The sequence below is a fragment of the Artemia franciscana genome, chromosome 13 (assembly GCF_032884065.1).
Source record: "Artemia franciscana chromosome 13, ASM3288406v1, whole genome shotgun sequence".
Lineage (NCBI taxonomy): Eukaryota > Metazoa > Arthropoda > Branchiopoda > Anostraca > Artemiidae > Artemia > Artemia franciscana.
Genome location: NC_088875.1, coordinates 40442149 through 40470008, shown reverse-complemented (window position 1 = coordinate 40470008; position 27860 = coordinate 40442149). Strand labels below are relative to the sequence as shown.

Sequence of the window (27860 nt, the reverse complement as noted above, 5' to 3'; positions counted from 1 at the left end):
TTATATGACAAGTGGCTGTGACAAGTTGTACCAAGTATATCTGTGGTAATTCAGCCAATGTATTGTAACCAAAACTAGCGTTAAATCTTTTCTGTCATGTTTTTTTCGTGTTTCTATAAGAAACTGTCCAATTTTTCAATGAGCCCACTTATATAGTAATTTAAAAAGAAATATATATATATATATACCTTTTTTTTCCAAATGAAAAGGAAGAATATACAAATTGGCATCAGAATATTGACGAGATCCGTGACAAGCCAGTAGTAGGCCTCTCCACCAATAGCAAAGGATATTGCTTCCATAATCCAAGTCAAACCCATCAAAACCGATAGTTTTACAATCGCCTTGAGTCTAAACGGAAATTGAAAATTAACTAGATGTAATAAACAAGACTAGCTTAACAGAAGAAAGGGTAAAAATACCAAAATATAATTTTTTAGAGTTGAAGCATCAGCTTTGATTTTCAACATTTTGGGAGTTAGTAGAAATCATAGATGGCGTTAAAAATGACAATGGTTTTCATAATGTTGTCAGGTAGGTTTTCCAATCTCTTTCAGATTTCATTTGCCTACTTTACGTGGAAAAATTGAATTCAGTGGTGGATCCAGGGGGCACAGGGGATACCCCCCTAACATAGTGGTGGATTTGTGGTTGGGACCGTTTGCTCTGGTTTGGGTTGGGACGAAAGCTATTTTTTTTTGTGGTTGGGTTTTAATAGTGGATTTTTAATGAGTTTTAAATTATTAAGACTATTTCTTTTTGTAAACAAGCTTTAAACATGGTTTCAGTTACTTAATACGATCACTATTAGATTTTACTAATGACGCATACCGTCAAAAAGTATTTAATTAAATTTAGATTTATCAAGGGAATCCGTCCGTATTACCATTAAAGCCAACTGGGAGGCGAAAATCTTCTTTTTGTAATAACAAGGAGGGGAAATTTAAAATCAAAGGAGCTGAAAAGTAAAATATTCCCTTCTATTCACTGTTAAAAACTTGCTTTCAAGTTTTGCTATGGCACTGACAAGTGCTTTAACGAATAGTTATATTCTTAAACTAAGCATATGAGTCAAAATAATTTTTCTTTCCCCCAAGGTCTCCAAAGTCTTCTATGCATTTCTGTCTATTCGGTTCTTTTTTTCTCGGTATAATTCTAAAAATAAGTTTTTAATGTTTAAATATCTTTTACGAATATACGAATTGTATCTTTCTCCTAATTTCCTACTCTACATTACTATCGTAGTTACTAAGCGATGTCACAAAGTTAGGTGACATCTTAAATGGTTGCAAACCCTGAAAAGATTTATATACCATACATAACACATAGGAATACATGGTTTATTGATTAAATTTAATTAGAAATTTTATATTGAAAAATGGTATAGACTGCATTAGAGTTTAAGCAAGAGCCACTAGATTAAAATGTTGTCTAACATAAATTGATAGATTTTAAATTTTGCAGTTATCAGCACTAGATTTTCATTAAATATCGTTCATGAATGTGAAGCTGTATTGATTATGGGATTGCTTCTTTCAAGACTTCTGTAATTTTTAGTCAATATTTCATCTAGTCTCAGATTTTAATTGACAAAAAAAAAACAATTAGAGAGAGGACAGGGCAAATTGGCAAACACTCTCTCTCTCTCTGTCTCCCTCTCTCTTAGTGCAATTCAAAAATGACTCAGGTCTTAACAACCAGTTTGATCGCCTCCAGTCCTACACCAGTCGATTGAAAAAAAGACCCTTATGTGTGAGAAAAAGAGAAAGTATTTCCCTTTCATTTCCGGATATCGAATAACAAGTAATCTCTTATCGGATATGTTTCATTCCATCTCAATGGGCCCTTCAAGCTTTATTGACAAAATATAAGGGATTACACACTGGATAGTTTAGTTTGCACCAAAGACCCAGGAGTAAACTGTCAAAGATGCAATATCAGGGTAGGCATATACCAACAAATTCCTTTTGAGAGTGGGATAAGCTACAAAATAGAAGGGTTGTGCGAAATATATGAGATTTCTACTCTTCTCTTTAAAAAATTTACATACTTTATTTAAGAGGAGGGATGTGACGATGCCCTCAAGCACCCATAATTGACATGTCTAAATCTTGATAATTTTTGTTATTTAATATCAAGAGTCACAGGTGTTAGAGTTGTAACTCCAGCACCTGTAACTCCGTGCTCCACTGTCATCCTTAAGGAAAATTACTACTGCATGTTTGACCTGACTTGACACGTAGTTTGTTGAATTAAACTATAAGAGATAAAAAAAAATTTAACACAAAATACCAATGGTGGGACAAATTATATATATATATATATATATATATATATATATATATATATATATATATATATATATATATATATATATATATATATATATATATATATATATATATATATATATATATATATATATATATATATATAGCTGTTGGTGGGGGCGCTGGCCACCCCCAAACCCCCCCTCACGCGTAAGTCGTTACGCGCCATATTAGTTACGCGCCATTGTAGTTGTTTCCCTGTGTCCCACCTGTGAATATAGATAAAAGAGAAAAGATTTCTCTTTTCATTATAGATATATATATGTTTTTAACTACGTAAAACTTGCGAATATACAACATTCTTCGATGTCCCATTGTCTGTGCATATAAATAGATTGTCAGGTTTACCGACTCTTGAACATGCAACATATAATTGTCCATGGGAAAAACAATCTGTATTCAGATCTATACCTCATTATTCTAATGATTGCCCTTGAGCTTTGTTGATGGTGATTACTAATCGAACATTCCCTGTGTCCCCGTCGTCATTTATATATCCCCCTGTGCCCCCGGCGTCCCCTTTGTAGTTGTTTCCCTGTGTCCCGGTCGTCATTTGTGTCCCGGTGTCCCAGTCTGTAATTTCTCTTTGGGTGTCGCGGTCGTCATTTATATTCCCTGTGTCCCGGTGTCCCGGTCGTCATTTTTGTCCCGGTCGTCATTTGTGTTCCGGTGTCCCGGTCTGTAATTTCTCTTTGAGTGTCCTGGTCGTCATTTATATTCCCTGTGTCCCGGTCGTCATTTGTGTCCCGGTGCTTTGTTGATGGTGATTGCTAATCGAACATTCCTTGTGTCCCGGTCGCTTTCTCTTTGAGTGTCCCGGTCGTCATTTGTGTCCCGATGTCCCAGTCTGTAATTTCGTCAGTCGACAAACATGACGTCAGTCGACACACAAACATGACGTCACTCGACAGACACACAGACAACTTATTTTTATATATATAGATAGATACGTCAGTTGACAAACATGACGTCAGTCGACACACAAATATGACGTCAGTAGACAGACACACAGACAAACAACTTATTTGTATATATATATATATATATATATATATATATATATATATATATATATATATATATACGCGTGTGTTTAATTTGTAGGGTAGGTTTTAGCCCTTTTGAAGTACCAACCGACACACTAAATTGTGATTTATACTTAAGATAAGGTACTCAAAGCTAATATTACAGTTTTTTCAAACAATAACGCTTTCTTGTGATCACCCTATCACGATTACGCATAATTTGTGGTATTTGAAATATATTTACAAATCCACATACCAGACAGAATTTAGTAGACTTGCAATTGTGTTTCGATGGCAAAATATTAATAATACTGTATTAATAACACCCAATTTTTGAATGAACACGGGTTTGTCATTCAGGGTATTTCCCTTTTACCAACAGTAATTTCATCTCATTTACTGATGTCGGAATAAGCTTAGTTTGATTGCCTTCTTCAGCAGGCGAAATTTGTTGTATTAATAAATTTCTGTTTCTATTTTTCACTTTCTCTCTCTCTCTCTATCTCCCCTCTCTGTCTCTCGGTCTTACTATCTCTTTCTCTCTGTCTCTTTCTCTCACTATCCGTTCCTTTTGCAATAACCCATTAATCATGCAATAAAAACATATGAAGGCTGGTGCTCTCTGTGGACCCTTGATTGATTACCTGCAGTTGATTTCTTGTCATTTTATTCTTTTATTTTTAGTTAGCACTTACTTTTGTTAATTGGGATATTCTCTTTGTATTTTTTTGAATATTTAGGTTCTTTTTTAATTATTACACTTATTTATGATGTATCCAGTCTTTGTGTTTTTTAATAGATTTTATTTCGGTTCTGGCTGTTTTTTTTTTCAAAACAATCCAATCATAAGAGGTGACAACGCCACTGGAAAGTAAGAACCCTGAGGGAGGTCCTTCACTCGTGAAGAGAGCAAGAACACTTTTGCATACAATATCTAAATAATAACAAGAGAAATGACCCCCTTTACACGCTGTTAAAAAATAATTATCAATAGTGCTTCCCAATCCCCGCTGCCCCCGGGGGGAAATTTATTGGTGGTAAACTAGATTTAAGGGTAAACCCTTACACCCATACATTTTTTTATGGTACCAAAAGCCGAGCACATTATACAGTTTTAAATTTTACCATCAAAATTATTATGCTACTTTACTTTCGTACCACTCTATTGAACCCAGTTATTGCTCAAAAGTGAGACTAGGTAGCATATTCATTCGGAATCAAACCTATTTGTGGTAATTCAAGAAATTGTGGAGAAGGCAAGAACAGTTTTCAAGTTTTTGAATGATAAGATGAGACCATTAAAAAAAACACCATCAACATTAATAACGACAATAATAACCTTTTACAAGAACCAAGTGGAAAGCCCATTAGATTGGAGTTTTCAAAATCTATGCGCTATTTTTTCATAATCTAGGGAGGCAGGGTTTCAATTTTTGGAAAAAATACACAGTTTTTTTTAAATACAATGGGGCAATTTTCTTCCTAGATGTACCCCGCATATTCTGCCAATGAACCTACTAAAACAATATTGGATTTTGCATAAATGAATACATTCTTTTTAGAGTTATATCAACAATAATTAAAACTAAGTAATTATATATGGTTTTCATCAGTAAGGCTTGACAATTCTATGGAATAAAAATAACAGTTCAACAGTGACAGATCCTTTTACTTGACAGTGAAAGAGCAAAAAATTCTCTGAACATTACAAATTAAATTGTGTAAATTACAATAAGTAGTTAATTATTATTTTGAATAAGTGTTGATGCATTATTTGTATTATTTTGGTATATCTACTCAAGGCGGCCACTGTATCTGTAACTGAAATATCCAGAAACGTTTTATTGTTTCGCGGTCAAATAAGAGATTTAGACACAATTGAACTTTTTTTCTAAGGCATGGAAAGGGAGTCGTGGTCTTCGAAAATACTTAACTATCCTACCTTTCTTTGGCAAGTTCTGTATCACCGGGTGACAATTTAGCGGCATTTTTGCTGGCATCATAGATCTTTGGTGCCGTCAGTCCAAACATGAGAATGTTAAATGCTAACATAACTGATAGGGGAGCATAAAGGTAAATCCAAGTGCTTTTCGTTGCTGAAATTTAAATATTGGTAAAAAAAAGAGGCATCATAGACCTTTGGTGGGTCAGTCCAAACATGAGAATGTTAAATGCTAACATAACTGATAGGGGAGCATAAAGGTAAATCCAAGTGCTTTTCGTTGCTGAAATTTAGATATTGGTAAAAAAAAGGCATCATAGATCTTTGGTGCCGTCAGTCCAAACATGAGAATGTTAAATGCTAACATAACTGATAGGGGAGCATAAAGGTAAATCCAAGTGCTTTTCGTTGCTGAAATTTAAATATTGGTAAAAAAAAGAGGCATCATAGACCTTTGGTGGGTCAGTCCAAACATGAGAATGTTAAATGCTAACATAACTGATAGGGGAGCATAAAGGTAAATCCAAGTGCTTTTCGTTGCTGAAATTTAAATATTGGTAAAAAAAAAAGGCATCATAGATCTTTGGTGCCGTCAGTCCAAACATGAGAATGTTAAATGCTAACATAACTGATAGGGGAGCATAAAGGTAAATCCAAGTGCTTTTAAAAGCTGAAATTTAAATATTGGTAAAAAAAAGAGGCATCATAGACCTTTGGTGGGTCAGTCCAAACATGAGAATTGTAAATGCTAACATAACTGATAGGGGAGCATAAAGGTAAATCCAAGTGCTTTTCGTTGCTGAAATTTAGATATTGGTAAAAAAAAAAGGCATCAGAGATCTTTGGTGCCGTCAGTCCAAACATGAGAATGTTAAATGGTAACATAACTGATAGGGGAGCATAAAGGTAAATCCAAGTGCTTTTCGTTGCTGAAATTTAGATATTGGTAAAAAAAAGGCATCATAGATCTTTGGTGCCGTCAGTCCAAACATGAGAATGTTAAATGCTAACATAACTGATAGGGGAGCATAAAGGTAAATCCAAGTGCTTTTCGTTGCTGAAATTTAGATATTGATAAAAAAAAAAAGGCATCAGAGATCTTTGGTGCCGTCAGTCCAAACATGAGAATGTTAAATGGTAACATAACTGATAGGGGAGCATAAAGGTAAATCCAAGTGCTTTTCGTTGCTGAAATTTAAATATTGGTAAAAAAAAAGGCATCATAGATCTTTGGTGCCGTCAGTCCAAACATGAGAATGTTAAATGCTAACATAACTGACAGGGGAGCATAAAGGTAAATCCAAGTGCTTTTCGTTGCTGAAATTTAGATATTGGTAAAAAAAAGGCATCAGAGATCTTTGGTGCCGTCAGTCCAAACATGAGAATGTTAAATGGTAACATAACTGATAGGGGAGCATAAAGGTAAATTCAAGTGCTTTTCGTTGCTGAAATTTAGATATTGGTAAAAAAAAGGCATCATAGATCTTTGGTGCCGTCAGTCCAAACATGAGAATGTTAAATGCTAACATAACTGATAGGGGAGCATAAAGGTAAATCCAAGTGCTTTTCGTTGCTGAAATTTAAATATTGGTAAAAAAAAGAGGCATCATAGACCTTTGGTGGGTCAGTCCAAACATGAGAATGTTAAATGCTAACATAACTGATAGGAGCATAAAGGCAAATCCAAGTTCTTTTCGTTGCTGAAACTTAAATATTGGTAAAAAAAAAAAGGCTGATAGGGGAGCATAAACGTAAATCCAAGAGCTTTTAGTTGCTGAAATTTAAATATTAGTAAAAAAAAAAGGCTGATAGGGGAGTATAAAGGTAAATTCAAGTACTTTTCTTTGTTGAAATTTAAATATTGGTAAAAAAAAATGGCTGATAGGGAAGCATAAACGTAAATCCAAGTGCTTTTCGTTGCTGAAATTTAAATATTGGTAAAAAAAAAAGGCTTAAAATGTTACTAGAGTTTCATCCATCCTTAATGTAGAGTTTCATTCGTCCTTAATTAAAATCAAGTTTCCATCAAGCCATGGCTAATTGGAAAAAAGCCAAGGCAGATAGTCTAACTAAGAGGCAAATCTTACATGAGCTATTTTTAGGTTGTATAAAAATGATGTCATTTGACTTATTGATACATGGTCCATCCTATGTATCCATCCTAGGGCAGAACTAAGGTAGATAGTCATAGAACTAAGGGATGGATGATCGAGATGATTTTGGGTTGACTCATGACGGACATTATCCACTGGACTTGTATGCAAAACGGGGAACTAAATTTGCCTTTTAGTAGCCAATCTGATGAACCTCACTTTATAGATCATTTAGTATTTGAGTGTTAAATCAGTTGAAGTCATTCCTTAAACTGTACAGGCATCAGCAAATTGCATAACAATGTGAAAATTAAAATGTATAAAATGAATATGTGGTATTTTATCTTATTTTTAGAGGAAAATTTGACTGGTACAATTCCAAAATGCACTTGTTAATCATTCAATCGGTAGTAGCGACGGGCGGTGTGTACAAAGGGCAGGGACGTAATCGACGCCAGCTAATGACTTGCGCCTACTAGGGATTCCTGGTTCATGGGGATCCTTGCAGTCCCCAATCCCAACCACGGAAGAGGTTCAGCGGTTACCCGGTCCTCTCGGACAGGGAGGACGCGCTGAAGATTTCTTACACTTCAATACTGGCAAAAAAGAAAGCTTCATATAGTCACTAGTATAATAAAAAATTCGAAATGGCAAAAGGAATTTTTGACAATGAGCACTAAAATAGTTTTGTATCAGGAAGTTTTGACAAATGCAAGCAAGAAATCAAAACTTTCTATTCTTTAAGCGAGGTTTTTCCAAAATTTTCAAATACCGACCATGACCGCATTGCCTCTCGAGAATACAGCCAGCAAAAGGTAAGACGATGATGAATAATTCCAAGACAATTAAAATTTGTCTAAATGAATATTTCAGGTTTATATCTAAGAGCTGAAATCAGCATATTACTGATGGACATAAAATAAGACTTAAAATAAAATGCTTGACCACTAAAACGTTACTTAAAAAATTGTTAGAATCATCACCTCAAGAAGTTCCACCAGGAGTTCCCGGTTGAATTTCTGAGAAGAAATGATTCTAAGACTGTTTTAATTTTTTAAGAGTTTTGGTTGAAATTCCTTGTAGTAACTAGAAAAAGCTAACATGATGATGACGGAAACAGAGAAAAGGAAGTTACTTGAAAATTTACCACTCTTCCGTTGTTCGTTGTAATTTTTTCCCAATCAAATGACAGTATGTAACTGGCATCAATACTGACATATATTGGATACTTGATTCTTGTTTTTTTTCTTATAAATATTATTCAAATCATGCAATTATTTATTCACTGATAAAACATTTTCAAGGGTCTTATAAAAGCCGTAATTGCGGTAATTTGAATTACGCGCTACAAGCCACTACCCACGAGTGCTTTCCGCTAACAGCCCGAGTTGTCTTTCCATATCCAGCCATCTCTTGTCATTTCATGAATATTGCCTAGGTAGCTTTCTGATAGCTATAAATATAAAATAGAAAGCCATATTGGATTTGCTAGTCAGTAATAATAAAAAAAGCTTGCCAGAAAAATATTGTATAAAAACATAAAATTCTTTTTGTTAAAAATAATAGCAAACTGTATTTAGAACTGGGAGCACTGTTATCAGCATGAAGCAGCAGTGATGCCAATTCACAAAGATTTAGGTATGTGGGGTAGTTACCACTTTTGTTCAATTTTAAATTACAGAGTAAAAAGGAGTTTTCTGAAATCTATGGGTTTTTTTCGTCTTTTTTATCCTTTACAGCAAACAAATAAAAAAAAAGTATTTTCGAAATCTAAAGCGGCCAATTATCTTTCTCCCGTCTACGTCTATTAGTTGCCTCTAGAACCACAAAGCAACAGAGAATTAACTTGGAAAAGATGTTGCGAAAAAAAAAATCCTTTTGATTCTTCTTATTTGCTGAAAATTTCATCAAAAAGAACCAATCAAATTTTGTGTTCTTTTCAATGACTCAAACTTTGAGATAGCAAGAACGAGATTGCACAGCAATGGGTAAAAATTACAACCATATTACCTACTAACTCTATTACAGCCAAGAATAACAGAAAAAACTCACAATGAAACCAGCAAGACCACTGTCCTATTCCTGGGGGTATGATCCAATATGGTAGAGAATGAGGATCTTTTCGGTCAACCAAGTCAAATGCCAGACCAACAATGGTAATTGTGAGTGAGATGCCAAATGCAACAGTTGAGTAAAGCGTAAACTTTTTTGTATCCTTACGACTATTCACAGCCCCTACAGAGCTAATAACAGGAATTAGATAGTAAAAATTTATTGGCAGCTAAATTTTCACATGTAATTATGTTTTTCCATTGGGTTATTCACAGCCCCTAATGAGCTAAAAGATTATCTAGGAAGAGCACTATACGGTAACACCGGTAATTACCGTATACCCTTTTTGTTGTATTATTGAAACTATTTATAGCTCCTACAGAGCTAAGAAAAGGACTAGATAGAGCGCAACACAAATTTATCGGCCGGAAAATTAATTTACTGTATAAACTGATTGGTATGCTTACGATAAATTACATCCCCTACATTGTTAAAGCCGAGAAAAAACGCCGGAAGAATAGCATAGCCGATAAATAGCTGTATGAACTTCTTTGTGTCCATGCGAAAATTCACAGACCCAACAGATTTAAATACATCAATTATAAAAACATTAAAACAATTCGTCTGCGTATTACTGGCTGCTATGACACGTTTATTCATCAGTTTGTTATTTAGTTCATTAGTTCTGGTAAGGAATCTTTGAAAACTTAATAGACGTAATAATTTATGACGGACTATATCTAGTGCCTGTTTTGATAAAAGGTAAAAAAAAGGTAAAGGATACGGCATTAGGCTTTACAGTCCGTACCGGCGGTGCTGATATCCGTTTCTTGGCCCTTCAGCCAGGAAGTGCAATGGGGGGTTGGGGGCCAGCCATCCTGTGCTTTCGCACACCCTTCCTGTTTACCTTCCCCAGATTTCTCCAGGTACCCATTTAGAGCTGGGTCAACTCTGGCTGAGCTTACAGTCACGCCACTGACCCCCGTCCCAAACTGAAGAATTGGGTACACCGGGATTCGAACCCGCGTCCTCTCAAACAAGGGACGTCCTCACCTGTTTTGATAACCTTCCATATAATCAGAAAAAGCCTCCTGAGGTGTTTGAAGCAGCCAAAGCCAGTTAATTAAGGCAGATTTTGCATGTCCACCATCGATTGACAGATATATAGTATACTCGCTCGTGTCTCCACTATATAAACTATATAACACTTTCATAACATCTACAAAATATCTACATCTTGAAAGATTTATATCTTTCAAGCTATTAAAGCCTTAATAAAAAAAAAGAAAGAAAGAACGGAAATCATTTTTAAGGACCAATTGTTTTTTTTTGGTCATTCCGGCTTTGTGATTTGTATACCCTATAATTCAATAAAAATCTATAGAATTTTTATCTCTTTTACCCTTTTTAACTCTTTTTCTTCTTTTACTCCTCCTCATTCAAATTTTATATTTGGAATACACCTGGGAAAAAAGTATATAGCCAAAATTTGTCTTTCGGTCTTTTTAACTAACAACCTCTTACAAAGGGAATATTTACCATCCATACTGGTAAATCTGTAATTATGATAAAGTATAAATTACGGCCATACTTTAAATAAATACATTAGCAGTGTTCAAAAATTTTTCCACGTTTCACACATCTTGATAGTCTTATAAGTATGTAGAGAAAGAATAGAAAGTAAAAAAAAAATCGCACAGAAAGTAGATTACGCATGATCACTGGCAATAAATCTAGGTTCTACCACTGGTTGAATTTCTTTTCAGTCACCAGATATTAAAAAAAATATGTATGTATAGCCTACGCCTGGACGAGCACTCCTTTTGCGTCTGCTCCAAATCAAACTTTAAAGATTTTCCTATTTAGGTAACAAAATAGTATTTAAGCAAATTTAAAGCTTGTTATTCATATGTTGCCAAATAATTATTTTAATGTTAGAAAACAAAATACAGTAGAGATGGCGAAGAAACAACCTTGCGAAAAAGTGGAACACGCAGGACATTATTAACATCATAATAACCACAGAATATAATAAAGACCCCCAGAACTGTTGTTGGTGCATAGGCTGTCAAATCATTAGTTCACCCGCTGTGCATTAACGGAGTTTAGGGCATAAAATTGTCCCAGAATTTACGAAGGTAGACATAGACTTCTACGTGGTATGAAGGACGAGATAACATGCACCAACATCCACATTTGTAAACTCCCCATACTCTTTGGGCTATGTCTTAGATGTGCCAGATGTCTTTTATCTGATTTTTTAATTACTGAGGTCGAAGCCAGATATACTTTTAGTGTGTTCTGGTTAAAGACAGAGCATATACATTACCATTTTTGTCTTACAAGTATGTCTTGTTTACTAATTGGTCTACTTAAAACTCTTACTACACTCTTAACATATAGTAGTGAAAAGAGATATAATAAATTAACAATACAAATAAAACGTGCAAGCTAATACCATTCATGTGAGAAAAAAACCTGTTAGTAACCATGCAATTAAGAAATCAGAAATGCGAAGGAGGTAGTCAGCATAAGAATGCGCATTTAAGCTATAAATAAATTACCTATACTAAAACTGATTCACATGATTTAAGGATAGTTTCTATTTTACCTTCTACCGAGAAGCATTGGATTTCCAAATTTGTCAATTTTTGCTATATATAGCGACAAATAAATTTTAAAGTTATCGAACAGCTAGTGTTCATTTTTTTTTTATGTATGGTATTTGGTCTTTCCATGCTTTAGTTTTGTAGCATTTTAAGTTGCATTTTGTAGGAAATTTAGCAACGATTTCTTTTGACGATTAGATTCTTTGATCCACAAATGGAATTTTTTTTTACTATATTGGCTCTCCGCAGAGGAATAATTAAAACGAAATTTGATTTTTTTTTTTTTTTTGGCTAAATGGCTTTCTCATAATTTTGATCGAATGATTTTGAGAAAAAAAGAGCGGGGGAGGAAGCCTAGTTGCCCTCCGATTTTTTGGTCAATTAAAAAGGCAACTAGAACTTTTAATTTTTTACGAATATTTTTATTAGTAAAAGATTTACGTAACTTATAAATATACGTATAATATACGTATACGCAATGTAAGTCACATTGTGTTGTAACTTACCTTCCCATCTTGATGTTTTGAAATTTTTCAAAGTTTCATCGAGAATGAATGACGTCAAACAACTGCTGAATGACAGGACCTATTTAACAATTTTCTAATTTGTTCTAATTGTTTATTAATTATTCCTCATCGCTTTGAACAATTTCAAAAGACTGAAAAACTGCAATTTCTTCACCTTACATATTAATTATATGAAGGCATCACCTAGGTATATAATGCCTATGATGTACTAAGAAGGAGTCTATCTCCACCGTAGCCAGCAAGAGATATTTATCACAGGACACTAGGCAAATATTAAGCAGCTTAAAGTAGAGAAACGCAAAGAAATATTGCGCAAAAACATTTTATTTGCTGCCAAGCAGAATAACTATTGATTCCTTCTGTTAAAGGTATACATAAACAATTCAACGGAATAGTCTAAATATCTTGGAATAGCAGAAAACTTTTTGCTATGATGGTCTCTTGGAAACTGTAATTAAATAAAAGGCTAGCTAGTCTTGATTATGCACACGATGTTCTCTATAAGGTAGTTACAAGTCAATATCGTAAAAGCGAAGTCTTGAAAGAGACAACAGACTATTATATTTTTATATGTCCCAGGGAGAATTACTAGCAAAGAAGCCTTTGAAGATAATTATCTAGCTTCAGGGAGGCTCTGGGAAATAACCTCAAGATACCGTTATGTTTCCCGAATAACGGGCCATTGAGCCCTTTGGGTTATTTTTGCTATTATTGTCTTTTATTGAAACAAATGGAACTTGAACTTAATACGGATTCAAAAATTCATTTTATTTAGAATTTACTTGAAACTTTTTGTTTATAAAGTGCTTGAAACTGGAAATTTCAAACAACTATCAGATATCCGAACTGTAAAGTAAATTATTACTGAAATTAGTTGAATGCTAGCTTTCAAAGTAATTAAATTGATAAGATTAATCTAAAAAAAAGAGTGTTCTATGGAAATTTCAAAAGCAGGAAAATATATATCAATTCTTTAAATCTAGTGGGCTCACCTAATACCCTCTTGAAAAAGCAAAAGGAGATGTAAAACGGTTAAAAATTAAAAAGTTTAAACGACACAAAGTACAAAAGATTTTATATTCAAAATCCATATATAATAGAATAGCAATTCAATATTTAAGTCTCCGGTGGAAGCTGATTTATCTTTACCTTAAGGCTTAAATACTTAAATATCAGTGCTTAAAATTTCCAGTCTATTTAATTATTTTTATTCTTGTATCTTCAGCAGCACTTAAAAAATATGTCAAACAATTTTTTTTTCATTAAAAACATTGAGATTCCAAAATGAATGCCATTTGATATGTCTAAGCCTTTCCCTGTCAGCTTTTAAATGAGGAATATGGGCCACCCCCTGAAGACTGAAGAGCTATAGGCATATAGTGTTTTTTTTTTCAAGACAAGGGTAAGTGGATTGACAAAATAATTTAAGATTAGCCAGAATCAATTAAACTCTAAATGGGGATCTAGAGAAATCTGATGAAGGTAAATAGGAACAGTGCACAAAAGAACTGGACGGCTCACTCCAACCTCATATTGTACTTAAAGCTGAAGGATCATAAATCGATGATCAGAACCGCTTGTTTGGACTATGTAGCAAGTGCCATTATTTTTTTTTTATTGCTTTTCGCATTTGTTTTTTTTAAGCTCTGTTTATAAACTTTCTTTTCTATCTTTCTTTTCATTTAACTTTGACGTATGAAAAATTCTTACTTTCTTGCAGTTATATACCATTAATCAGAGAGGCCATAGGAAATCAATATTCAAACACTGAATCCAACCAAATATTATATATTTAGAATCTACAGAGAAAAGAAACTTGCTTTGAAGACTTCTTTGCAAACCTTGTATTTTTAATAGACCTAAGACTAATATAATAATGGGCTATAAGGATGGTAATATAATATTACCTATTGGTAATATTGGTACCTATTGGTAATATAATATTACCTATTGGGCTATAAGGATGGTAACAGATTATTTACTAGACTCTATAGTTCAAACCGGTAGTGCTGATCCCCGTTTCACGGCCCTACAGGGAGGACGTATAATGGAGGGCTGGGGGTCATCTATCCTGTACTTTCGAACAACCTTCCTGTTAACCTTCCCCAGGTTTCTCTATGTTCCCATCTAGAGCTGGGTCGACTCTGGCTAAGCTTCCAGAGTGACGCCAGTGTCACCAGAATACAGACTCCTGTCCTTACGGACACAGAATTTCAAGTCTAACGTGAATATTGGGATATAAATTAGCCAAATAGTCTATTTGGTTAATTTATAGCCTAATAATCGATAAGCCTAATTTAGATTACTATTGTAAAAGCCAAATACCCCTTCATTTCAAGATTATGGGACTTACGCTTTTTCCTTGGAGATATATCGAAAAGGAAAACTTTTCTTGACGAAGCTTACTCTATCACGTTGATTCCAAACATTTATATTTTTGAGGGGGGATGCATGGGCTACTCCTAAAATTGATTATTAATCATTCCCTCTATGGAAAAGGAATTGCAAGAAATCACCGTTCTATCCAGAATATAAATCCTTATATCTTAGCCTACAAAACGTTACAGTGGCCCTAATGCATTTTGGCCCTAATAGACGCCCTAATACGTTTTGCTAAAGTGTTAGCGTTAGTTAATTTTTAACGCTAAAACCTTAGCGTTAGTTAATTTTTTTCTTCTGCAACGAATCGCCGCTACACTTTACGTGCATAGTGGCCTAGATAATTCGTCTGTTAACTCAATTATCCTTCCCTCCCCTCTAGAAAAAAATTAAAACCCTGACAGTAACATCATTTAGAATTTCCCCTACTATCTGCAGTAAGTGATCCAGTCGCGTGTACTGCAATGTAACTATCCACTGCAATAAAATAAGATTTGAAGACCCTAAAACTATATAAAGGGTAAGTGAATGAAATAGCTATAGGATCAAAGGGATAGCATAGTTTTCTGATCTAACTGCCACAGCTTTTAAGCTTTGTGAATTTAAACTATTGAATATGGGCGGATTGGTCTCGGCTTATTAATATAATGCAGAAATTATTATTCTACAGTATATTATGTCAAGATGTTAACTATTTTCTTATCTAAATGATACTAAAGTTTTTGATAGCTTAGTGGTCCAGTCTCAAAACAACGTATCTACATCTTTTCCCTATTTTGGAATAAGGATTGCTTCTTACTTAAATTTGTAAGCTAAAGCAACAGGTATTGAAAGATTTGCTGTATCTCTACAGCAAATCCTGCTGTATCATCATCAGCGTTTCCATCATTATCGCCATCATAGGTGTTTACTTATGACATGGTACTTTTTGTAACCGAAGCCGGTTTCTGTAGTGCCTCTAAGCAGAAAGCAGTTTTAGCTAGAAATGTAGCTAAAAGAAATGTAGAGAGTACAACCCCAAAGAGTAATTTCTACAGTAAAACTGATTACTGATTTTTGTAGCTGATTGGATTTTCTGAATATTTATTATAAAATAGTTTAAACATTGAATTATTTAAATATTATAAATATTTGAATATTTAATTAATATAAATAGTTTAAATATTTCGATACGAAAAATCCAAAAACAATTTAATAAAAAAAACATGACATTCCGTCTTAAATAGGCAAAGTGACGTTGGCACCACCCTGTTTTTGTTTATAATCCCAGGTTATTAAGCCAAGCTATTATTGGGTCTCTAGTAGCGGTACATAAGCTCTATTTATTTTGTTTATCTTCCTTTGAAGTAATTATAATGCTAATAATATTTGTTTATAACCTGCTTACATCAAAATATAAACAGCGGAGTAAACACTTTAAACCCTTCGCTAGTATATTTTGGTTTTTATTTGTTTTTATTTACTACAGGCAGTGTTAAAGCGTTATTTCTGGTTGTTATGAGTTGTGCTTATGTTTGGTATTTTTTTTGCATCGTATTTTCGTTTTGTACATTGGGTTTTCAAAAGAATGGTTTTTCAGCAAGGTAGGACTTAAACAGGGGTACTCTTTTGTTTTTTCCTTTTGTTACTGACACAGATAGGTTTTTTTCTTTATTTTTCATCGCAGATGATAAAAAATTATCTGCAAAATTGGCATATTTGCAGAATAGGATAGATACTTAGCAAATTTATTTTAAACTAAAGATTAGTTTTAAATATAGAAAAATTATTTGTTTAGTTTTTTTAAAAAGGGAAAATAATTAGTTTTGATTTTGAAATAATTAGTTTGAATTAGAAACGACTTGAAATTTAAGAATACCATTTATTTGCAATTAAATTACAGCCTAGAAATTTTGATAAATTCAGGAGGGTGAAGGGACTAGGTATGAATGGCGAGCTGAGAAGGTTAGAAGAGCATTTTGTCATATTTATTTGTCAATCTAGGACTGAAAGATATTAAGCCCCATACACTATATGTTTTTGCAAAGAAAAAAAATAAGGCTGGTAGTCATGATGTGGAGGTTTTGGAATATCCTTAAGGAGTCTTAGGTTTAATTTGGAAATCTAGCACGTTAATGTTAAAGGGAATTCTAAAGCTAGAATGAAAGGGTATTGAGAAAAAAGAGATATTAGCTTACCGAAATAGTTTAGCAAATGCATATTATTAGTATGTGTTGCAGAAGAGAAGAAGAAAATTCATGGGGTACGTAGCTGAGATCAACTTTTGACTATTGTGGAACATCAGGTATGTAGAGTGAAAGGACCGAGATAGTTAAAGAAAGAAAGAATACAGAATATTCAGATATTCCATAATATTCGGGAATGCCAGCATTTAGACAAGGCCAAGATTTTCCAACAGGTCCACTAGGCCCAGGCCTAGGGGCGCAATAAATTATCACGGAGTATGTTTTTTCTTTATAAGAAACTGGACTGATGTGATTTATCGTCAAGATACTATGTTCGCTATACCTCCGCACTGCCTTTTCAGAGAAAAGAGGTTTTAAAATAACGCAGAAATACCGTGGCCGCTCATAACTGTCAGATGTCTCCCAAGAATGGCCGCTGAGAGTTTGGTATCACCTCTCTCTTTCATTGCTTTTAATTTATCAGTTCCGAACTGCCGAGTACTTTCACAATCCTCGAATTTCTTGCGGCTTCCCCGGAAATCTTGCAAAAAAAAACCTTTTCCGGAAAACAGGTTTTAAATAAAGGATAAAGGAAAAATAGAATAACTTTGGAATGACGCGTAAATATAGATTATGAACAGGATGGGAAGGGTTCTTGAATCCCAGTTTATTGAAATCAAATTACAAACATTTGATTATTGATAATGTTTATAGATCTCCGAGTGGACTCTTCCCTTCTTTTCTTCAGGTCCCTTCTGAGGTCTTTGATTTAGTAGGGAAACGTCCGGGTAAAGTTGTAGAAACGGGAGACTTTATCTTAAATCTAATTGATATGGCGTCCTCTACTAGGGTGGATTTTTCTCAAATATGCTCACTGCTGGGGCTCTACCAAAAACCTGTTTTCCGAAACTAATACGTCACCGTTTTTAATTGATAATAATGTTTTATCTCTTAGTTTGGTTCGGAATTCTGTTGTAGTGAGTGATATTTCAAACCATTTTCCTGTACTTTCCAGTTTTTACCTTGAAAAGAAGTTGAGTAGGAATACTCCAGCGTCTGTTTCAGATTCTTTTAGGTTTGGCCTGAATGAATGGATCCACCTCAGGTCCCATTCAGCTGAGAAGATATGGAATATTTTTGGTGAGGACAATAACTTTTGTTCAAAGTTTGATTCCTTTTATGAGTCAGTGAAAGAGTCTAATTGTGATGTATGTGCTCTGTCCCCCTCTACTTCAAGGTTTAAAAGATCTATTCCTCATACCCTATGGATGACCCCTGGCCTTCTAGAGAATTGGAGAAGAAAAAATAATCTTTGGAAAGCTTGAAAGTCAGCAAAGCCATTTTTGAGCTTCAGCTCAAAGATGGCGTCTTCAGCTATTCAAACTATAATACGTCTTCAGCTATTCAAACTATAATACGTCTTCAGCTATTCAAACTATAATATTTTTTTTTTGAACTTTTTAACTTTGTAATATTTTTAACTTTTTGTTCCGTAAAGTCAAATTCCTTTATTATTCCAAAATATTCTCGAATTCAGGGAAGGATATTCAAAAACTCGGGAAGTGATCAATTCCGTCCACAAACGTTCGGATCCGGCTCCCTCTATCCCTCCAAGTCAAGTAGCTGGTGACGTTGTTGTTGAGGTTGTTCTATCTGTTCAAGAAGTATTTACCTCATATTTTGCCAATATTGGGAAAACTACTACTTCTTCAGTCAGGTCTTCGCAGTCCCAACCAGATTACAAATCTTATCTTGGTGTGCCTTGTATCAAATTGATGGTGTTTTATCCTGCTTCTGATGCCGAAGTAGCCAGAATTGTAAGTAGCTTGAAAGATTCTTTGTCCTCTGGCCCTGACTGTATTCCATCTATGGTGGTTCATTTTTCCTTTAATTATTTCTCCATTGACGAAGCTTATAAATCTTTCTTTTAAAAATGGGATTTTCCCCATTTCTGTTAAGCGAGCTAGAGTAGTTGTTTTATATAAAAGCGGACCATAAAATAATCCAGTCAATCATTGACCCATATCTTTGCCGTTTGTCTTAGCAAAAATTTTGAAAATACCATGCTTTCCAGTCTACTAGCTTTTGTAGAGGCTAAAAGATTTTGCATGATTTTCAGTTTAGCTTCCGAAATAAAAATTCTACGGAGCATGCATGTGTAACTCTTCTAAATTTTCTCCGCACCTTGACTCTGGTTATATTCCTGGATGTCCGTAAGGCTTTTGATTCTTTAACTCATGAGGTTGTGTATGACAGGACCATTGGTGCTGTATTAGGAACTGAGTCTGAGATGCTTCAAAATTAGTGGAGGTTTTCGAGAGAGTCGTTCTTTGGTTCGATGCTAATTGCCTTGCCCTAAATTTATTAATTTTTTCCGTATTTCTCTGGCGTGCCCTCAGTTAACTGATATCCAGCATTCAAGGGGGTCTCTCAGTAGACCTAAGGATCCATATGTGCAATTTCTCTGTATTCTTCTTGATGATAACCTTTTATTCAAGCATCATATTGGACAAATTAATGTGAAGATCTCAAGGAGTCTTGAAATTTTGAGGAAGCTAAAACACATTTTTCCTGGATCAGTCTTAAAAACTCTGTTCTATTGCTTAGTTCAGTCCTACCTGTCCCACTATATGTCCCTATATATGCCCTACTATATATATATCCATATATGCCCTACTATATGGATGTCAGCTTTTTCTTCTTTTTTGAAACCACTATCTAAGTTATATGACAAGACAAGGAGGCTTATACAAGAAATAAACTGTTCTACAGTAAGTAAGTAGTAGTAAGACGGCACTAGACCCTTAACGTCCAAACCGACGGCACTGATCTCCGTTTCATGGCCCTTCAGCTAGGAAGTGCCTGAAAGCCCACCATCCTGGGCTTTCACATACCCTTGCTGCTTACCTTTCCCCAGATTTTTCCAGGTACCCATTTAGAGCTGGGTCGACTCTGGCTGAGCTTACAGAGTCACGCCACTGACCCCATCCCAAACGAAATAACTGGACGCAACTGGGATTGAACCCGTGCCCTTCCCAACTACAACTCTACAGCCAACCCAACTAGTCCATTGCTTGATTTGCAGTCTCTTTACAGTCTTCCGTGCGCGTTATTCACTTTTTATAAACTTCATGGTAATGTTTCCACAGCCCTTCAAACTACTCCTTCTTTTGTCACTGATAGGTCTACGCACCATCTTCGCAATTCAAGGAATATTAATATTTTATTTTCTCCATTGGTGAGGTTTGGTCTTAATCCATTAACTGCTTGTCATATTGTTAGGAATAACAACCCTGAATCAGCTCAAGAATGTCACTCGCTTGGTAGTCTCAAAAGAGTTATGAAACTTTGTTAATACCTTGATATATATATTCTAATGTATGTATGATTTGTAATTATTTTTTGTGGGGGGGGGGCAGGTGACTCTAGCCTGGGTTAGAAATGTTTGTTGTAAGGAGATGCTGACTTTATTTAACATTTCTTGTAGCTTGGTTTCAAATATATATACTTGGAAATTTCTTTAATTCATGGGATAGTCCTATATCTTTTTTGGGGGGAGGGGGAGAAGGAGTCTTAAAATATCTTAATGTTTGAGTCTTTTAAACATTGTATTTTGTTTTTTGTTTTTTACGTGTGTATGTTGTCTTTGACAGGTTGAAAACTATTATGTTGAAAACACCTTTTTTTAGTATTTGTTTCATTTTGTTTCTCCCCTGTTTTTTTTCTAGCCATAGAGACTTACGGGGGGAGTCTGTGTTGAAGTGCTTTTGTCGTAAATTTATTGGTTGAATAAATTTATTTATTGATTGATTGATTGACTGATGAGCTGGGAACAATGAATTTTTTTTTATGCTCATCTCTCTTGTTGTTTCAAAGCATTAAATATATATTATTGTATTTATATATTATGCAATGGTGTAGTATAACATCCAACCCTTCCAACAATTTTGGTAATTCGTTCTTAACGGGCCGTTAAAACGTGTCGGAAATTAAATATAATTATTTAAATTCATTAAGTGGAAACTTACATAGTGATTTTTTTTTTGTTTTTGCTTCAGCTGGAGCCGAATCAAAATATAAAAAAAAATGTAGGTTACAACTCACAAGAACCAGGCAAAAAATATATATCATTTAGCAGCTTGAGAATGAGTAGCTTTGCTTCGAAGGTATAGCTGTTTTTTAGAATAAACGTATTTTCAAAATTTATTATGAACTAAAATTGCTGCCAAAGAAACTAACTAGTTTTGTGCGTTATTCTTGCGGTTCAACGTGGCAACCCTACCGGAAATTTGATATAGCAGTAAAAACTTAATAATTTTGAATCAGACAGAAATATCCTAGAAAATCGCAGTTCTTAGCCATGAATAGATCCAAGATGGGTCCAGGGGGGGGAATTTTCTTATTTTAATTTATTGTATTTTTTATTATTTTATAGTTGTTTTTTTTTATCGTTTTTGATACATATGGTACCGTGAATGTCCACAAATTGGTGAATGTCGACATTCACCGGAGAATGTCCGAAATACTTTTTTTTCTATCGCCTGAATTTAGTCGTAGTTGCCTGTCAACTTTTTCAATTTAATGCAAGGTGTGATGATGACAGGTTATATTAGAATAGATTATGCGTGGTTAAGTGTGGTTAGGTTTGGGCATATGTGGTTAGGTATGTCTTCCGTATCTATATGGTTAGGAAAAAAATACACGAATAACTAGACAATTTCAACGGTTCATGATTAGACATAAGATGGGTCCAGAGGGGTAAAAATAGTTTTATTTTTCTTATACATACTTTTTATTTCCTTATATTTTCTGATAAAAATATATGTATTCTATAAAGATATTTATATTCAGTTTGATATATATAAATATATAAACCAGATAATTCCAACTGCGCTTTAAATTTACCCTTGGAAATTCCCCCGCAACATGAGGGTAATTATAGGATATGTTTCCCTAAAAATGCATGGTAAGTGTTTTGGTTAGAACAGCACCGCACCGGGTGAAAAGCGTTAGTACCTTCCCATTTAAACTCACCTAACCTCCTCGACAATTTCATCTGATTCAGTCTGAAATGAATATATCCTTCCGAAAATAATTTCATGCCAAAATTTGTTTTCGGCATCAGGATGCCTGACAGAAATACAAAATGGATAAAAGCTTCAGTCTATTATTAGCATAACAATATTGAATTGCGCTGTAATATTATTAATGAGACGATACTAAATTGTGCCGTCAGTAAAACTTCCTTAATGGAGGTTCTAATAAGAGCTGTAAAAAAGGTGTTAAATAAGTAATCATGCATAAATGCGAGGAACTTGACAAACTATCTTTAACTATCATTTGTAGAAAATTGCTGAAAAATAACTCACTATATTCATTATATATTGATTACTCAATGTATTATTATATATATTATTCATATATATTATTATTATATATATAGTATATTATATATATTTAAATAGTATGTTATTATATACTTATAACCAGTATATTATTATAATAATAAACTGAAGCTTCAGTCTATTATTAGCACAACAATATTGAATTGCGCTGTAATATTAATAGTGAAACGACACTAAATTGTGCCGTTAGTAAAACTTTCTTAATTGAGGTTCTAATAAGAGCTGTAAAAAAGGTGTTAAATAAGTAATCATACATAAATGCGAGGGGCTTGACAAAATATCTTTAACTATCATTTGTAAAAACTTGCTGAAAAATAAATCAGTATGTAATTAGTTAGAAAAGATTATTTAGAGGGAATCAAAAAGAGAAGACGAGATAAACCATAAGAATTTGGCCCTTAATTAAAGAATGTGTAAGAGCCAAATATTGAAATTGCTCAACATCCTATCAAAAATAATAATCATAAGGGAATTGTGGTGCCACTGAATTAAAAAATTAAAGTGGCAACTCATTCAATTCAAAAGACCGCCCCCTAATTTCTTTTAGCAGTCAAATACATGTCACAACGGATTGATTTGCTTACACTCTCGAAATATAATAATCTTAAGACAACTTGGAGTGAAATAGAGCCTTTTATTAAAATTACAAATATAAATATATTTCACTAGACCTCTCAGTCTCTGACCAGAAACAACTGTGACCACTGTGAGGTGCCTTTATAGTGTTTTTTTTTTTTTTTTTTCAAATCCTGTTTAATTGTAGTATTTCCTCTTTATTGAGAATGCTTGCGATTCGAAATTACATTTAGACTGGAGCTCAGTTTTGATGGGATTATCAGGAACTGTGGCATTTGCCATACCTTAAAAGGTTTTCGAGGGTATTTTGGGTCCTATAAAAGGTACAATTTGATGTTTGTTTTTAATATATACCAAATATCTTAAACTTTATTATACACTTCCAACTTTCAGTAAACTAAATAAAAAAAAACATTTTTCCCAACTGAAAGTAAGGAGCAACACTAAAACTCCAACGAACAGAAATTATTCCGTATATGAAGGGGTTGCACCCTCCTCAATGCCTTGATCCTTACGCTGAAGCTTTCAGGACTTTTAAAAAAGTTTCCTATTCTGATTGAACGGCCCTTGTGCTTTAGGAGTCGATCTTTAAAAGTTGGGTCAAACAGTTAAACTTTAGCGTAACGAGCAAAGTATTTTGGAGGGATTAAACCCCATCATAAATGGAACAATTTCTGTTCCCTTTGACTTCTGAAGCAAAAAAACTTGTTATTTAGTTTCTGATCAATTTTCTAATAATCCCGGTAAATCTGGCTCACCCTCCATGAAAAATTCCCTCTCTCTGGGAAGCAACTTTGTTGAAATTTCCTCCCATATGAAAAACACCCTACCCCCATAAAATTCACTCCAAAACTTTCCATCCTCACTGAACTACCCCCCCCCCTCTTTAAAATTTATCGCGGGAAGTTTAGCCGGAAAAATTCTCCTTAGCATACTTTCATTTGAAACAAACTTTAATTTCTAATCGTTATCTCGATCACTCCGGAAATCGACCTTCCTTAAAAATACTTTTCCAGAAAATCAAACATGCTGAAAAAAGCCCGGATAGTTCCCCCACAACATATCTACAAACAAAATTGAATTGGCAAAGAAAAAGCAAAACAAATAAAATAATTTCGTATCGGAATTCAGTCGAGCCCCCTGCTGTAAAAATTTTCGCCTGAAGTTCACCCCTCTGAAGACTTCCCTCCTTACGTAAAATTCTCCATGTGGAAATTCAACTTAGACACAAAATCTCCCCCCGTCCTCCCAAAAAATGTCTGTATACTTCCCAATAACAAATCTATATGTAAACAATAGGTAACTCTTATAACTTTCAGGCCCCTCCTCACGGACTGTGAGGGGCCAGGTTACCCCTAAGGCCATATTTATTGGATCATTCAATTATGTTGAACGAAATAATTATCTATAAATTTTGATCAGACAACTTTGGAGAAAAAAGGGCGTGGGACGAGGATTAGTTGCCCTCTAAATTAGTGTTTTCATTTAATTAATTGATTTAAATAGTTCAACTCCTTTTCTTTTGTCTATTCCACCCTTGAGACGCAATCCTCGTTGTATCCTCGATGACATGAGAATTTTAATTTGTATTTAATTGTCGGGTGATGTGAGGGTCGCTGTTTCGTGGGACTGCCGGTGAGTTGATTTCTTTTCCTTATATATTTATATTTAGATGTTGGTTAGTATGTTTATGACAAGTTTTATGATTCTTTATTTATTGTATGTCGTTTCCCAAATAACGGGCCATAGAGCCCTTTGGGATTTTTTTTTGTTATTGTTATTTTATGAAAATAAATAGTACTTGAACTTGAACTTGAGAAATTTCTCGCAATTTGCTCCAAGATTTTTTTTTTACTGTTTCTCTATGTTTAAAATGAGGTATTTTTTTAATTCTAATGTCATTTGGGTCTCACCTAACAACCTTTCAATCATATATTTTTTTAATTATGTATTATATTAATATAATAATTTTTATCTGGATTTTTGTGCGTAATGACTTCACATAGGGTAGAAATGGCGTGCTATGTGATAAAATTTTTTCGATTCTTATTTCTTTTTTAGTCTCGCTAAACTCGAAATATAGGAAATAGCCGTTCAATACACCAAATATTAAAAACATTAAGTATCTGATTTTTATTCTCCTTCTGACCTTTTATTAGACTATAAGTACCGTACTACATAATAAAATTTTCTAATTTTGATGTCATCTTTGGTCTTCCAGGACTTGAATCAATTATATTTTTGAATTTATGTATCATATTGTTATGATACCACATATTGTACTTTTATCTCTTCTGACCTCGCCTAGGGTAAAAATGGAGAAATAGTGATAAAAATGTTCAATTTTGATGTCAATTTTGGTCTTTCCAGACTTACAATAGGAAATGACCTTTCAATCCACCAAAAATTTAGATTCTTATTTTCCCTTTGACCTCCCTTATAGTGGAAATAGGGTACAAGCGATAAAATTTTCCAATTCTGCTATAAATTTTGCATTCCAGAGCTTAAATTAATGAATAACGACCTTTCAATTATATATTTTTCAGTTATGTATTGTAGTATTGTAATACTATAAATGATGCATTTCCCCCTTCTTACTTCGCCTATGATAGTAATGGGATACTAAATTATGAAACCGTTCAACACTGATTTTTTTCTTGGTTTCTCCAGACTTGAATCAATAGGAGACGTTCTTTTAATCCAGAAAATATTGTAAAAATTCAAATTTAAGATTCCCTCGAATAGGAAAGGGACCGAATTTTCCGACTTTTATGTCATTTATGGTTTGCTTGGACTCTAATAGGAACTGACCTTTGAATCCAGAAAGTGTTGTGAAAATTCAAATTCAAGGTTCCCCATCCCCATCCTTCCTTCTCTTTTTTTGAAAAAAAATCTTTGCAATATCAAATTTTGTCGAGTTGGTATTGGTTATTCAGAACATTTTTTGAGCATTCAGTAAAAAACCTTTCTGTCGCTAAAACGCTGAGCCTTTGCCCCTTTTTTTGTTGTTTTCCAGGACTAATATATAAAATAAGATTTTAAATACGGCAGTAGAAAAGCTTTGAAAGAGAAAAAGTTCCTAAATCGCTGGATACTCATCTGAAATGTGAAGGGTGTGGAAATAGCTGAGGTTTCAGGGTATGGAAGTAAATACAACTCTTGTACAGAAAATGATTTCACAACGATAAAGAGATGATTAAAACGGTGAAAAAAAAATCTACCCCGATAACTACTTAGAAAGTATGCATTTACAAGGGCTGGGGGTACAGAACCCTAGTTATTCCACTCTTATGTATTATAGTCTCCCCCCCCCTTCCACCCTATATTGCAATTTTAGCTTGTAATTTTTCTTATGTAATTTTCACTGTTAAACTTTTGAAACTTAAACCAGATAATTTTACTCGTAGTTCCAAAATTATAATACATTGGAATCTAGTATCAGTAAGGAGTATCCAGCCCCTCGATTAGTACATAACATTATTGATACTTTCTTTTGAAGTCCTTTATTCACTTTATCTTCATTTTTCTTATGAAATGGTTTGATGATTAAAAATTCGCAAAAAAACAGGAAACATGTTAAATTTTATTTTTAAATATCTTAGGCTTCTTTTATACCGTATAACCAAAAACTGAAAATGGTTTACCCAGTTATTCAAAAACGTATAAACAAATCAGGCATTTGCTAATAACCGAAGAATATTCTCTGATTTTGACTTTAAACAATTTTTGAAGGGTTTTACTGATTGTAAAGTTGTCGAAGAAACATTACCATCAGCCAACCTGAAAGAACGAAAGAACCCACATCTTTAATCGAGTTCTTTTAGCATTTCTCTTAATTACTAGAAATAATAAAATTGCTTACATCCTGGCTTAAAAGGGTCAATGAGGGACCTTAAGACATAGTTTTAGAAGATGGTGTTTTTCCGAAATTAGATTTATTAGCAGGGCTGCCAGATTTATTTAAAGAGTGTGTCATAATTTTTCCGAAAATGTTTTTTTTTGTCATCTCAGATTCCATAATGTGTCATTTTTTGCTACAAGTGGTATCATATTTAATTGTCTAATCTTAATTTACAGTTTTGGATATAAGGATCTTTTCCAAATCAGTTAAAAAAGGAGTAAACTTAACCTTATCCTATTATCTTGGGATCATGACTTTTTTATGACGTCATGAAAGAAATAAAAACATTCCATTAAATTAATGTTACACACTATGAATTTGTGTCTGGGCGGCCAACGAGGCAAGTTTACATTTATTAGAGTTTTAGGGACAATCAATTCCGACAGTAAATTGAAAATAGACTTTTTGTATGACGTCGTAATCATAATCAGCTCTATACGTAATCGGCTTTATTGGCTGAGCTTTTTATTTACTATTCAACCAGCTTCAATCTAGTATTTTTGTCATATTTGTTGGTGCCTTTTTATACCAGACGGATCATTCTGAAGAAAAGATATCTCTGGAAATTTATAATCTTGTCCGAGGTGGGATACCCCTCCTGTACTCTTAAAAATGAGAGTTGCTGCTTATGCATACAGCTTCGGTAAACTGCATGTTGTTTACTCTTTACTATTAAGTACGTACCAGTTGGCTACATCAAATACTCAATCAAGAAACCAACCAAGTTCAGATATTCAGCGTGGATTTTGATTTGAAATTTCCACTTATGAATGTTTTCTTCGCGTGGTTTAAATTTTAAATATGGTGATGGCATCTGTCCTGCATTCCGCACTGTTTGTGTACTATTGCCACCGTT

At 33.9% G+C, this 27860-nt stretch overlaps 1 protein-coding gene and 1 long non-coding RNA gene across 18 annotated transcripts in view; one reads left to right on the top strand and one right to left on the bottom strand.

Annotated features, from left to right (window-relative positions):
- The window catches only part of LOC136034928 (G-protein coupled receptor Mth2-like), a 154413-nt gene that overhangs the window by 11505 nt on the left and 115048 nt on the right, over nt 1-27860 (bottom strand). For 14 of the 17 annotated variants that reach the window (XM_065716438.1, XM_065716444.1, XM_065716440.1 and 11 more), the window contains exons 7-10: nt 22157-22252; nt 9443-9633; nt 5298-5451; nt 189-351 (exon numbers count right to left, since the gene is read on the bottom strand). In XM_065716438.1, coding sequence (XP_065572510.1) covers nt 189-351; nt 5298-5451; nt 9443-9633; nt 22157-22252 — 604 coding nt within the window. Of the gene's footprint in view, nt 1-188; nt 352-5297; nt 5452-9442; nt 9634-22156; nt 22253-27860 lie in introns of those variants that run through there. The other 3 variants (XM_065716451.1, XM_065716452.1, XM_065716453.1) reach the window with 2 other exon arrangements.
- LOC136034932 (uncharacterized) overlaps nt 1-27860 on the top strand; it is a 256407-nt gene that overhangs the window by 156542 nt on the left and 72005 nt on the right. The window lies entirely within an intron of this gene.